A 15250-nucleotide genomic window follows, 5' to 3' on the forward strand; every position below is an offset into this window, starting at 1 on the left:
ATTTGGCACTGGAAATACATGAAAAAAACAAAAAACAAATGTCAGCTAGTCGACGTCTAGATAACAGAGAATCTGGATAATTGATGGCCGGATAATCAAGGTCCTACTGTATACACATTTTTGGGCTGTTGCAAGTTGTTATTATTTTTTTCCACTTTTGTCGTTGTCTTGATTGGACATTACTCTCTGGTAATCTCTGATACCCTGTTATATTCTGACAGTTGTGGAGTATGAAGTCAAGACCACGACCAAGGATGAAACTGGATCCTGGAGCAACGCCAACGTCTTCATCAAACTCATCGGCGATGCCGGAGACACCGGTAGACGACACCTGTGGAAGGCGGACCTTGAGACAGCCTTCCAGCAGGGACAGGTAAGAAATGAATTCTTTAATTTTGTGCTTTCCTCGTGCTTGGTTCTCTTATGGATATAAAATCAACTTAACCTTACTTCGTTGATGAGGCCACGGACTTTGTAGCAGTAATTTGTCCTGCTCTTAACTCTCACAGACTGGCATTTTTCTTTATTCCTGAAAAAAATTTAAAAAAATAAGAATTAAAAAAAAAGATAAAATTGTCATTATGTGTCAGGACTGCTAGCAGTCCAATGTCAAATAACATTTCAGTATGCATTGGTCATTCCTATATGACAGATGCCTCTTTTTTTTAATGTCAGGACATGAAAGAATTATTGTACATGTACATTTGTATATCCCCCAGTGGGAGGGGGTTAGAGCAAAAAAAAAAAAAAAGAAGAAGAAGTTGGCTGAGACAAACAGATGCACATAAAAGTGAGATTGAAAGATGCTCTTTTTGCATTGTATACAGTACATGTTGAGAAGTAATGATAAAGTGGGAGTGCAAAGTTAAAGGGAGATATTACAATTTGTGTATATAAGGATAGAGGCTTGGCTTCAAAAAAAAAAAGAAGAAAAAAGTATATCAGATGCAGCATCAACTTATTGTATTGATGTGCAAGGCTACATTTTCACTCATGTCATTTTCAGCCGTATGTTCATGACAGCAATTGATGTTCATGTGATATTTTACTCCCAGGAGGATGTGTTTGTGCTGGAAGCTGTGGACATCGGCAAACTAGAGAGGGCGCTCATCGCGGTGGAATCGGACGAAGCAGACGATGCATGGCTGCCAGAGACGATCACCGTGTCCCCCACCAACTCCAAGGAGTCGTACGTCCTCCCCTGCAACGAGTGGGTCGGCATGACGGAAGACGCGAGCCCGGAGAGAGAGCTGGTCATGGAAGGTGAGAGATGAAAAGATGAGAACACAACAGATGAACAGTTTACTGCAGAGAATGACAATAATGACAATAACAACATTACTAGAAAAGCACTCCGAGAGCGCAGACCTCCGCCAAGCAGTTACTTTCCACTGATGATCTTGCTCTTCCATGGAGATATATTTTCACCTACTGAAAAATCACCCGATTTCCCATTATAGAAGCCTTTGTTACGTCATAAGCCCTCAGATGCGTGGCGCGCCTCTCTCCAGCAGAAACTAGAGCACGCACTTTAGTGCGCGCATGCAAACCTCAAAATACGCGCAGCCTGATCTCCCAAGTTCATTGACCCTACCTGTCAAAATATCAAAATCGTTTATAAATTCCCCCAGAATTAGCGGATCACTACCAAAAGTTAATCGTTTGTTACTTGTGTCATTCTCAACCTTTTCTGCAAGTTTCATTCCAATCCGTTAACTACTTTTTGAGTTATTTTGCACACGGACAAACGAACGAACCAACCAACCAACTAACAAACAAACCAATGGTAACGAAAACATAACCTCCCACCTTGGCGGAGGTAATAATGATATATCAATCTCCACTGCATAGAAACTTTATGATGTATGCTCTACAACTCTGCAAAGAACTCCCAATTCTCCAATTATTGACAGGTGATAATGATAATAGGCCACAGTTTGGCACTGCACATTCATATCTGAAATTTCCTCATGTTGTGTATAGTTTATGCAATGGAGGTTGCAGGAGGAATACACATATGTTTTTAAAACTCTGAATATCATGGATATACTTTATATATTTGAATTTGAGCTTACACACAAAGTTTATATGACCTATGAATTGGTAACCTTTCTCTTGTCTTTGTCATTTTTATATGCCGTAAGTAATACAATAATTATAATAATGCAATAATTATAATAATACAATAATTATAATAATACATTTGCACAGCGCATTTTCCATAAACGTACATGTTCAAATGTGCTTTACCGTTGGATTGTTTATGAAACATTTAAGTTAATGAAACAAGTGAGTTTTTAGAGGTTCTTTGAAGATGATGATGGTGAAATGAAATTAGGATTTCCATGTATTACAGTAAGGCCGCTCCATCCCAACCCCTTCATGTTTTCCTCTTTTTTTCTCCTTCCAGGTGAGGGCAAGTCGACTGCAAAAGAGGGAGATGAGGAGGAGTCAGGGTCGAAGGGGTCTTGGACGTTATGGCTCACCCCCGGATCTGACGATGGAATGGGCTGCAACTCCAAGCTGCACGTGACAGCCTATGGAAGTCAGGGCACCAGCAGGACTGTTCCATTGGAGAACGGGGAGGTGGAGGGAGCAGGCGATGATGGAGGAGGGGGAGGAGATGCAATGCTGTATCCACCAGGAGTGACCAAGAAATTTGAAGTGAGTACAATGGCAAATTCATTCTGTTGCAGATCATTTCAGTGATATTTAGTCTGCATATTATTTTCAGAAATTTTAGACCATTACAGTCCCTCTGATTCTGAGTCCTTAGATAGACATACATGTAGATAATGTGTGGAATTTTCACACATCATAATTCTGCCTGGGAACTCCCCAGTGCTGTACAAGTGTACCTCACCATGGCTATAAGCAGTGAGTTTTGTTGTGCATTTGTTCCTACTTTTTCTTTTGAGGAAATAGTTGTACCTACAGTGTAAGTGTACAAGTTCACAAACCTTGACATCTCAATGTAGTAGACATCAAGGGGTATACCCGCCATAATTATCTTTTGATTGCCTTGATGAAAGGTCAAAAACAACAGATCTAAAGATCTAATGTTAAAACTAGTAGCTGTATCTGCCAAGAAACACCGGCATACACGACCAGAATGTACATATGGTAAACTGTATCATCTTTTAAGATTGCAGCCTTCAGAGTAAAAGTTCTTTCCTGTGATGCATTTTTAAAAAGGTTAAAATCTTCTTCCATGTTTAAATCCATGGACGAGTGTTTTGTTCGAGAGAGGATATGTAGTGTGTGTATGGATTTTTGTGTGTGGATGCACGTGTCTGTCTACAATAATGAACTGAGCCTGAAAAGAAATAAAGTTACACCACTGCAAAGATGCAGACTTTACATGTTTAATTTCTTTTTCATTATAATTTCACACAAACTGATTCACATTTGTGTTACCTTGAATTATGAGCCAAATGCTGCCAGATGTCTTTTTCAAATCAAGTCACCATCATCGTTATCGTCATCATACCTTGCTCTCTGTAGGTTGATGTCGGAGAGATTGGATCCATCTACAAGATCCGCATCTCCCTGGATGGAGACGATACAAATCCGCCCCAGATGTTCCTGAAGAAGGTAGGGCTGGTGTCATTGCTTTGCTTGGATTTTGCTCTTTTTTTTCTTTTTTTTTTTTGCCTACTGTATTGACCGGCACGTAACTTGCAAGCACCTCCTTGATTTGCGCTCGAAAACCTTCTTGAGCATTGGCAACCTTATAGCGGAAGATAATCATAAACTAAAAATGGAGATCGATGTCTCTACTGTGCCCTGTACAAATGTTTGTCTCACCATTCCACTTTATACACATCATATGCAATGAACTATGAGTATGTCGAATAAGTGCCAGTGCCCTGCAGGCCCAAAGCTGAGAATATACAGGTCTTTATTGACTCACTTCATACATTGTTTGTGGGCATCATTGTGCGTGAGCAAACAAACTTCTTATGGGCTGCAAAGATGTAGAACATACAAATGCAGAACAGAGAGTTAAATGACAGACACAACTTGCTACTTTGTTGTACCAGAATACAAAGGAAACACCTACAAGTCGTCTGTTGAGAATGAGAAGGGCGTTAAGTGGTCTTGAACACTATGGGTTTTGTGGCAACTTAACGCCCTTATGATTCTCAACCGACGAAGTAATGTATCATGAATACCCCCAGGCTAATTCTGGACCAGTTAAAAATCAATTTGAAAAGTAAAAGTACAATTTTACAAGCACAACAGTGAACATTAGATGAAAATCAGATACAAGCGAGGGAAGTTATGATATAGTGAAGTTCTGCTACTATTAAACAGATGATACAATGTGCAAATATGGCTGAGTTGATGACACATAATAACAATGTCATGAAATCGGCATGTTCCAATGATCTTGTATAAAAAAAAAGAAAAAAACAACTGATGAAAACTCAGTTTTTTTCTTCAAAAACTCATGACATCTCTTTAAATTCTTATTCAATTTTTGTCAAAGTTTCACAGCTGTGCTTGTCAATTTTACCCATTCTTTTCAGATTCACTTTTTGCTGGTACACCACTTCCCTATTTTCATATTTTCATGTGCAATATATGTAAGAAATAATCGTACTTTAATCTGCTCCTCCTCCTCCACCTCCCAGATAAAAATGAAGGATAGGGACACGATGCAGGAATTCCACTTCTTCGTCGACGGCTGGCTGAAATGGTCTTCCAACGTCTGGAGAGAGGGCGGTGAGAAGAGCGGAGAGACAGAAGGAAGCGAGGAGAAAGATGATGAGGTCGACAGTCCTGTCCTCGAACTCCCTACAATAAGGCCTGACATGCCTCCAGAGAAAGGTATCATATTTTTCATGATTTGAATACACTGTATGTCAATAAATGTTGTGCTCCATCAGGATACGATGTAGTTGATGAGTTTGATACCTACTTATTATAGTTTTACTGCTGACCATTTTACCAGGGGCCTGTTGCATAAAAGTTACACGTATGGTAACTTTGCCATCCAATGGTAACTACCATGGCAACAATACTCAACAGCCAATCAAAATCAAGAATTCCATGGAAGTTACCATTGGATGGCAAAGTTACCATAATTGTAACTTTTATGCAATGGGCCCCAAATTTATAAAGCTTATTACATGTATGTATCATCATCATATGTCTTCATGAGGAGAATATAAACTTCTGCCATTTGGGAGTGACTCAAGTTGTATCTGTTCTTTGTTTATTAAAATATTGCAAAGTCAGATGTTCCTAAAAGCTTTCAACAAGAGTATACCGTCAGTGAACCCTACAATGTGTAGTACATTTAGAAGTAAGTGTGCTCTGCATTTCACTGATTAACAAGCCCAGAGACTCCAACCCCAAGCACCTTCTGATCTGGAGATTCTCCCGCCCGAAACCCCTAGCAAACTGGAGACTCCAAGTTCATGTTTGCGAAGTACGAAGTTCCTAGGGTTCTAGATGCTCTCTGGTGCTATCTAAGGCTTATTTTTTCAACATACAGTAGCAAATCATTTCCAACGGGAGACACAGAGCCAGGGCGGGAGGAATTAGATCTCAAGCGGGAGAACGGGAGATTTTGCAAAAGTGGGTTTTCGGCGGGAGATCTCCCGTCGAAAACGGGAGAGTTGGAGCCTCTGCAAGCCCAATCAGTCTTTTGTAGATTGGAAATTACGAATAAGTAATAGAATGATTGTTCCTCTTCTTCTGTTGTTGCCGATAATAAGAAATTGCAATATGTGACTCTTTCTTAAAGCGCCTTGTTGCTAAATGTTGCATCCGATCTTCACTTTTCTGGTCTAATGGCTGTCATTCCGTTGTTATCAACCCTTCCCAGTTGTGCGTTACAAGGTTGAAATTCACACCGGTAGCGAGGAGAACGGAGAAACCTCGAGTCAGGCGTATGTCATGCTGGTCGGTAACCATGGCGACACGGGCAAGAGGCAACTCGTCTGGGGCGAGGACAAGAAAGTCTTTGAGAAGGGGGCGGTAAGTGTGATTTAAATACCAGAGTTACAGAAAAAAAAAAATAATGCCGCTACTGCTACAAACTGTATATACATGACGTATATCATGAATAACATGTATATGCATTGTACATTTTTATATATCATTGTACATTTTTATATATCATTTGTGCCATGAGTAGAATGTGTTGCATAGATTATCTGCTCAGACTCTGAACAGTCTCTGCCAGATGAACTTTTCTCCAGATAAACACAAACATAAAATTAAAATTCTACCATATATTTCATAGTGTATGATAAAGATTTACATGATGTGTTCTGATTGGATACTCTGTAGCAAAGAATCATCATTTTCCTCATATCAAACTTGCAGGTCGATGCGTTCACCATTGAAAGCGTCTCCGTCGGGGACATCTTGCAGTGCATTGTGGGACATGATGGATCCACGCCAGGTATAGTTCAATGGCCATGGCCCACAGAGTTTTACATATTGAACATACTCGCATGATACCCTTGAACATCATTATAGCCAGCTCAGATATACTGAGACACCTGATGTAAAGTACAAGTCCCATTTGTGTTTAACCTTTTGCTTTATCTCTGATATAATGAGGAAACTACAGGGGTTGCCAAGCAGCTCACTCTTAACCTGTTGAAGACGAATTGATTTTGCTATAGCACACATTTTCCATAGATACCTGCCCAAGTATACTCTGAACTAGTCTTCAACAGGTTAAGAGGTTCCCCTGTGTATGCATTATTGTACCCCTATCAAACCCCACTACACTCAGCAGGCAGTAAGCCCTATACGTTGCTAACTGCTCACATACAGTGTAACAACCTAAACCCTGTCAGCACCATGCTTGTTTTGTTTCAAATAACATTGGATCGGACAATTTCCCAGTCCAAGAAGCAATGAAGTCGAATTGATCACGTGACTGTGCATCACAAAACCGACAAAAAGTCACGCGCTCTGATTTTGCGTGACGACTCAAAATAGGTGAAATGAGTCATGCTAGTCTATCTTCGGTTTTTATATTTTCTGAAAGAGCAATTCTTGTTCTACATTATTATACATATTGGAAACATGAAAGAAATGGGAAATTGTGTTTCTTGCAAGTTTTTTAATTTTTTTTTTAAAAGAATGGTGCGATTAGGTATGTTTACAGACCCCTTTTCATTTCTTAAAAAAAAAATGCTTTACACACTCCTCACTTTCAACTCTAAAGGCTTTTAAAAGGATGGTGCTGCTGCATTTAAAGTTAGTATTAAGTAAGGAGTGGAATATGCTTAATAAGTGTGGAAAATGTCTGTTTCTCTTTCATTTCTCTTTATTGCGGTTGCTGCAGAGTTTTACATTCCTGTTTTTTGTCCCATTACTTTTATAGAGCATGGCTTGGTAAGATTAATCACTTCAATAGACCCTGAACTTCAAAGCCTCTATTAATCAGTAAACAATTTTCCAGAGTGTGTGCTTTCCTTCTTTGTCAAGACAGGCAAGGAAAGTCCCTTTGTATTGAGTTATGCATCATTTTGAAGCTTAACCTGTTGAGGACTAGTCCCAAGTAAGGTGTCAATGGAAAATGCATGTTGTAGCAAAATCAGCCCGTCCTCAACGGGTTAAAGTCTGCTCTTTCAGAACCTGCCCATAACTAAAAACAAAAGAGTATCCTGTGAACTTGTGTAGTGTGGCTGGCAAAGGCAAAATTTTGGACGATTTTGGTTGATAAATGAATTTAGAGTTTGTCCTCTGTTTGATGTGTAACTTCCAGAATCCGGCTGGTACCTGGAGAAAGTGATCGTCACGGAAACGCCATCAAATGGTGTGGATGAGAAGACTTTCACTTTTGGGTGTAACCAGTAAGTACACATAGTAGTGTTGTTGGACTTTATTTTTTCCTTCTTCTTTTTCTTTTTCTTTCTCACTACCACCATACACATAACATTTGCAGATGTGGTATAAAGTAGCAGACATCACTAAAAGCACAGCTTTGCTTATATATGTACATGTGTAATTTACGTGACTGTATATTGTGGCTGTGCAAAGTATGTTTTTAATGCAAGGTACATCTGTCGTAAAGGTTAGTGTGGGTACATAGGGCCTATCCATTGTTGCTTGACAACACCCTGCCCCCACCCTCATTAGGCAACGTTGCCAATTTGTGACTTTGGCATTGATGATTTACTTGAGTATAGGCTATACATGTACTTGCACGTACATGTACAGTATTTTATATAGTGGACAGGAATAAACCAGCTTGTAATTACTGTAAAATCATGTGCACATTTCCCCAATTACAATATGTACCTTTCTTTTTTTTTAAAGTTGGTTGGAAACTTCACTTGTTTTCAAAGCAACATAATGCATTAGCTTGCCTGACAGAACAATTTATGGAATTCATTGGGAAATAAAGAATGAACTTGGCTGCATGTAGACCAGATGATCAGAAGGGTCCATCAGTTAATAATTAGGGAAGCATACTCATTTCAGTATTTTGCACTGAATGCATTGACAATTTGTCTCTTTTGTTATAGTCAAATACTAGGCTTTAATTGAACACTCTGTCGCTGTCAGGTGGATGTGTTTGGCAAGCACTGTTTATAGAGATTGTGTGAATAACGATTATATCACAGATACAAAAATGTACTTAACTCTGAGAATTAAAAAAACAAATTTCCCTAGTATAACAAATAATCTTTTTCTAAAATGGAACTACAGTGAACTGGCTTATTAATATCCCCCACCACTTTGCTCCAACAGGTGGCTAGCTGTAGACCAGGGAGACAACAAGACCGAGGTGACACTGGAAGCAGACGCACTCAAAGAAGATGGAGGGGCAGCGGCGGAACCACCCGGCAACTCAGAGGAACCACCCGGCAACCCAGAGGAACCGCTCGGCAACCCAGAAGAAGGGCCCAAAGAGGACACTCCCCCCGGCGATGCGGACACGCCCCCTGCCGATGCGGACAATGGATCGGAGACTCCAAACAGTGGAGCAGAATAGTTGGAGGGAGGACACCCGTGGATATTAACCCGTTGAAGATTAGTCTCGAGTACATATACATGTACTCAGTCAGATGTCTGTTGGAAATGTGTGTTATATCAGAATCAGCTCAGCCTCAATGGGTTAACTTGAGGGACTATACATCCTTGTGTGGGTGTGTACATGCTGAGGAAGACACACTGGTAACATTTTGCCTTGGTCCCACCCATTTCATGTCATGCTGTAATTCCCATGTGTCTGTTCTTACTGGCTTTCTAGACAACAGGCTAGTCCCCACTGGAAGTCCAGCGTAGAACAAATAGAGAGACACACACCCACAAAAACAGCAACAACAAGGCATGAGGTATTGAGCTGAGACTAAACTATTGTGATGAATATTCATTTCCTCTCTATACTCAACATTCATTGCACAGTGGATATGTGTGATACTGTACCAGGGGCCTATTGCAAAAAGCTTTTTACCTGAGAAAAACTCGGGTTGATTTTTAACAGAGATTTTCCTGTGTAAAGTCAATATTGGAATCATGCTAACCAGAGTTTTCAGTTCATACCCGAGTTTTTTCTCGGGTTAAACATTTTATGCAACAGGCTCCAGATGAAGAACTTGTAGGTGAGAGGATAGACAATTTGTTTGTACTCCCTGTTTCACTGAAAATGTGAGAGTAAGAATGCATATGAAAGTACAGTACATTTACAAGTGTAGCTGGAGATGGCACCCAGTTAGGGCAAAGAACATGGCGAAGCAACATCCAGTACCAACAAAAAAACAAAACAAAACAAAACAAAACAAAATACCACCACCACCACCACCACCACCACTAACAACAACAACAGCAGGAACAGCGACACCAAACAACTACAACAACAACAACAGTAGCAGCAGCAACAGCGACACCAAACAACTACAACAACAACAACAACAGCAGCAGCAACAACAACAGCAACAACAACAAACAAACAACAACAACAAACAACAGCAGCAACAGCAACAACTAACTACTACAACAGCAGCAGCAGCAGCAACAACAAACAAACAACAACAACAACAACAAGGCTGAAGTGACTTGGTGGTTGAACAATGCTGTTGCAGTGTCAGCTACAGCAGCTGCCAAGATATTAAGTGCTACTTTCATACCGGTAGTCCATTTCCTCAACCAACATACGTGTAGTACGGTACGTACATGTAGGATGTAATCCCACTACTGTGAAGTACAGTGTAATGCTTGCTAGGGTATCGGCATACAGTGTACATGTTGTCTTATGGTGTTTTCGTTTTGAAGGATATATTTTTGTGGATGGCGCTATTGCATCTCACTGTACGGCTTTGTGCAGGTGTAACCAAATGAAAATGGGCAAATTCAGACGGGTGTCTCTTGTACAAATTAAGTTACACTGTACATCTGCCAGAAGTGTTTTGTGAATGTTTGCCCATGTGAAATGTATGTTATGATCATTGTGCATTGAATGGTTGTATGACTGTGATGTGGTCATTGTTATGATTTGCTTGTTTTGTTAGCCATGCGATATTTGTATCAACCACTCTGAGCCCTTCCCATTTACTCTGTTCATATCAGTTTGTACTATTAAGACATTGAAAAATCTTACATGATATAGGATGCATCATTTTCAGGGGCATAAAATAATAATTCACAAGGATTTGGGGGTCTTTTGCTGTTAAAACCAATCTGAGTTGTATGATCTTCAACAACAAAAAAAATTATATGTACAGAAGAGAACTTCTAGAAGTCAATACACCATTGAACTCTGATGTTGATTTTCTTATGCCATGCCTTCAAAAGATACAGTATAGATTGTGTCTTGTCTGAAATCCCCTGTAACACTGAACCTTACCATATTGGAGACCAAAAGAACATAATGGATATTAACTGTATGTTTACTTTTATAGCAGAAAAGCTTGCACTGTCAGCCCCTTAGTGTTGTATATTTTTCTGGAGCCTTCCCTTCCTAACAAAGATCAAGTGACGTATTAAACTGAAGCAGTTTATTTGAATATGTGTCAGTGGTATTTGATGCACAATGATTATGCACTGTGCAATTGTTCAAGACAAAAATGTGAGTGACAACATGCTGAGTGACAATCAATGAGTGTGAGTGTGAGTGTGTGTGTTTGTGTGTGTCTGTTTGTGTGTGTGTGTATGTGTGTGTGTGTGTGTTTGTGTGTTTGTGTGTGTGTGTGCTTAGAGAACCACCATCATTGTTTCAGATCTACTTTTTGAATTGTGGGCAAAAAGGACCTTTGAGGATCCAGGTTCGGCTCTGCCGATGCAGAACACATTTTCATGTTTAATGAACAAATTTGTAAAACTATAGGCTTAAACGGAGGGCATTGAAAATGTACATACCAGCATTAAATTTGACAGACTCAATGTAAGCAGTACTCACCAAGATGGAGAAAGCTGATTTACACGATGGGAAACGATATATGTATTTTGCCTGATACTTTTTTTCTTTTTTTTGGAATGTCGTAAAGAATGAAATTAGAAGGCCTTCTCGTTTGTAAATACATCAGCAACACGCAGCCTTCAAATCTTCATTGTTGGTCACTGTAGCAAGGAGCTGCATCACAAGTTTCATGTACAGTAGATATATCAAGAGATTATTGCTTGACTTAATCACCGTTCTATCTGTGTGCAATATGATTTATGAAGAATGTGCAGCACAAGTCTTTTGTATATATATAGGAGAAGGTTTGTGTGTTTGTGTGTGTGTGTGTGTGTGTGGCATACAATGTAATATGTTGTGTCTGAATAATGTCTGTACACACACACATCTTGTAGCTTCCACTCGAGAGACGAAAATTTTCATGTTTGCACGCCACTCGCAGCCTTCCTTTGAACGAACAAATCTTGCGGCCTTGTCAGAGTTTGCGCATTCCGGAATGAGGAAGGGAAGTTCTGTATTTGATAATTTCAAGATTTTTGAATTGTTAACTTTTTTTTTTTTTTTGAGAAAGAAAGAAAATGAACTGACATACATAAACACACTGTGCCTCAGACTGTATGTCAGTTGTTTCTTGTAAGGTGTGCACAAAAACTTGGATTTGTAACTTGAGGCAGAACAGAGATGGTAGAAATCTTCGCATGATTTCATACTGCAAGTTCAACTTTGCCTACAATAGAAAATCACATTGCACTTTACACTTGATGTATATAGCTTACTTATGTGCACTTATGCTTGCACCACGTTGATGTTATGTAGTGGCATTAAGAAGTACTAAATCCCCAGACAATTGTGTACATGTGTTTTTGTTCTGTATATGAGATTTTGATAATGTTGTAAAATGTATGTATAAAAAAAAATACACAGAAATGATTTATATTTTAGAAATAAAAGTTATAAAAAAAAGGCTGTAGATCAGAGCAGCTATTACTGTACCATGATAGATCTTCTATGTAGTATGATTATGTAGATGCTTATTTTTGCAACATACAACACATGTACTGCAAAATATTGTGATGGCTCATGTATAGCAGGGGAGAAGAACGTACATCACATCAAATGCCTCAAATAGTTTTGATGATGGATGTATCTTGTTATAGTGCAGTCAATGAAAAACTGTGTAATCTAACCCCTTATATGTCACCGTAAGAAATGCATCAGTTGATGCAATGTCGTTTAATGCGTATAATACATGTGTGCATGTCAGAACAGAGAGTTACACAAGTTGTCTATTAGAGCTTTAAAGGCATATGTCAGAGCATCATTGCATATGAGTCATGTTTTGACAACAAATCTTGCACAAAACAATGTTACTTTGTTTCTTTGTATGCTATTGTTCAACAAGTGTAAAAGAATACAGTGTAGGCCCACAACAGTCAAAAACAGTGTACAATTGAATACAGACTCAAATTACTTTTATTACAACAAGTGCATATACAGTGCGCAAAGTACGGTTTGGTGAAATCATAAAAGATGAAAGGCTTAGAATATGCATTTCACACGATGACAGTCATCTGATTTCATGGTGTATTAATTTGTTTACATCTAGACTCTCATTTGACTTGTATATTTACTACCATTTTCCCCACCATCTCCCCCCCCCCCCCACCTTTTAAGAAAGGTATCAACATGCAGAATTTATTGAATTTACAAATGGCTCTTGGTTCGCATCAGTTAAATTCACACCAGATTGTTAATATCGATAATTTACAAAATGTTCATTCATTTATGCACCTGTGCTACAGTTGTACATATAGAAAAATGTACATCAGAGTATGTGTAGGAACAAAAGGAACGATGTGTTTTATAGATATTGCCAATTATGGCCTCATAATGCAGTACTATCAGGAACTTTAATGATTCATGATGGGATGGAATGCTATTTTATCTTCAGAGACATGCAACTGAATCTAGTGTGTGTGTGATGCTTTAGATTCTGTACGCTGCCAATACAAAAATATCCTTGTGTATATTAAACAACAGAGTTTCAGCATCATTAACGTGTGATAGATACTGAAATCGAAGCACACGGATTTGCAGACAGAAAGATGTGTATTTATCGTCGAGGGTATGCTCCGCGGAGATACGTCTGGCTTCACGAAAGCCCACGGTGGAGAACCGTCAAGGTTTCAAAAAAATATATATATGTAACTCCTCCGAACAGATGGACTTTTCTAATAGATGTGATAAAATATTGTTTCTAGAAACGACTACAATGAAAAGCAAGGATGTCGCGTGTTTCCAAGGTCCACTGAAACTGAGCAAAAAACATTAGCATAATACATTTTAAATGACACTCATGTACATCGTGATACGCTAACATTCCATGTAATTAATCTGTCATGTTCTTACATTTTCATAATAACTATGTTCAACAAAGCCACAGATATTAAAGTTTTACAGACAGATCTGGATACTCCTGGCTACTGACACAGACTGGGTTCCTCATTTCATTTCACAAGTATGGGGGGCATTTCATGTTCAAGCGTTTTGTCAGATATTTCTCTGACAAAATGTTAAAAGCTACTGAAATCCTTGCATCTGATTGGTTGAGAGCAAATTTGTCCCGACAAGTTGTCGGAAAAAAATGCTTCATGAAATATAATGCCCCCCTGGCCGATATATTTTGATCAAATTGATTTGTCCCACTTTCGTTGGCATTCCTGCATTTACATGTAGGTATTAATCATGGTGTAATTTGCGACTTTGATAGTCGTACAAGATCTGCAAAAGAATTCTAGCGCCCACTCACACGATGCTGTAATGTTAGGAAAGATGATTCTAGGCTTTTGTCATATCCACTCACTTCACCAGCTTTATCATGACCATGTGTCCATTTAGACTGAGAGTACAGATATTGTAAGAATGGGAAGATTTGACTGAGCTACACCAACATAAAGTTATACATTGCCCGATGTTGTGTGATTATCGTTTTGTCCCCCAGTTGTTCCATTGTTTTACTTGATATGTCACTCAGTGAATCATGTAGGCGATATATCGCCCCAGATTATAGAAATATTCGCTCTCCAGCCATAAATTGAAACGACACAATAATGTTTGTATTCTAAATTGCAGTCTGTGTTGAGTAACATAGACGATCGACTTTGATGATGACGCGCCCATGAACCATTGGACCTGATGAGTCAATTAAAAATTTGGACCTGTAACTCGCTTTGTCGCACTTTTTTTTTTTTGTCTGCCAAAGATGGCGCAATTTGCTATTTTGATTTGGACACCGTCACAGCTTGGCTCTCTCCTTGTGTAATAGAAATACACCGTGTTTACATCTCTTTATGAAGGATTGTGTAGATAATTACTTCAAGTAAGGTGTTCTGTTGGAGAAAAAAAAAATCTCACCTTGAATGTTATTAAAATTCCACACGATGGTCAGACGTGAATTCAAGTTTGTCTTTGCATAATTTTGCGAGCGTTCTGTGACTTTGTTGTTATGTGTGTGTGTGGGTGTGTGTGTTTGTTTATTTGTGTGTTTGTTTGACACACTAAACGCAATGAGAGGGAAATACACCTAATGTACATGTACTTTCATCAGTTTAGTCATCACAGTAACTTTGTGTGTGTCAGCTATGTTGGTATGCGTGTGTTTGTATCTTTGGTATGTTGTGGACTGATGTACTTATTGATTCAAATTTGTCTGCGAATATTCACATAATCTATACCTTATTCTCTTTGTCCTATCAATTTATTTTGATTTTTTTCCATACTTCTTTCTCAAAGTAACCACCATATGTAATATAGTACAACGGTATATTCATTGGATATACATTGTGTCCATCCAGTTGAATAATCTGTTCACACTTT

The 15250-nt window shown here is 38.9% G+C and overlaps 1 protein-coding gene across 1 annotated transcript in view; it reads left to right on the forward strand.

Annotated features, from left to right (window-relative positions):
• Positions 1-8971, forward strand: part of LOC139713288 (uncharacterized) — a gene marked incomplete at its 5' end in the record, with an annotated part of 88947 nt that extends 79976 nt beyond the window's left edge. Inside the window, 9 exons of the mRNA XM_071625032.1 lie at positions 222-373; positions 1056-1263; positions 2411-2664; positions 3505-3594; positions 4638-4833; positions 5837-5988; positions 6340-6418; positions 7739-7826; positions 8728-8971. Of these exons, the coding sequence (XP_071481133.1) occupies positions 222-373; positions 1056-1263; positions 2411-2664; positions 3505-3594; positions 4638-4833; positions 5837-5988; positions 6340-6418; positions 7739-7826; positions 8728-8971 (1463 nt within the window). The remainder of the gene's footprint in view (positions 1-221; positions 374-1055; positions 1264-2410; positions 2665-3504; positions 3595-4637; positions 4834-5836; positions 5989-6339; positions 6419-7738; positions 7827-8727) is intronic.
• Between the last annotated feature and the right edge of the window lie 6279 nt (positions 8972-15250).

Source organism: Diadema antillarum, unplaced genomic scaffold (genome assembly GCF_040938485.1).
Source record: "Diadema antillarum isolate AM-2024a unplaced genomic scaffold, OU_Dant_1.0 seq00001942_RagTag, whole genome shotgun sequence".
Lineage (NCBI taxonomy): Eukaryota > Metazoa > Echinodermata > Echinoidea > Diadematoida > Diadematidae > Diadema > Diadema antillarum.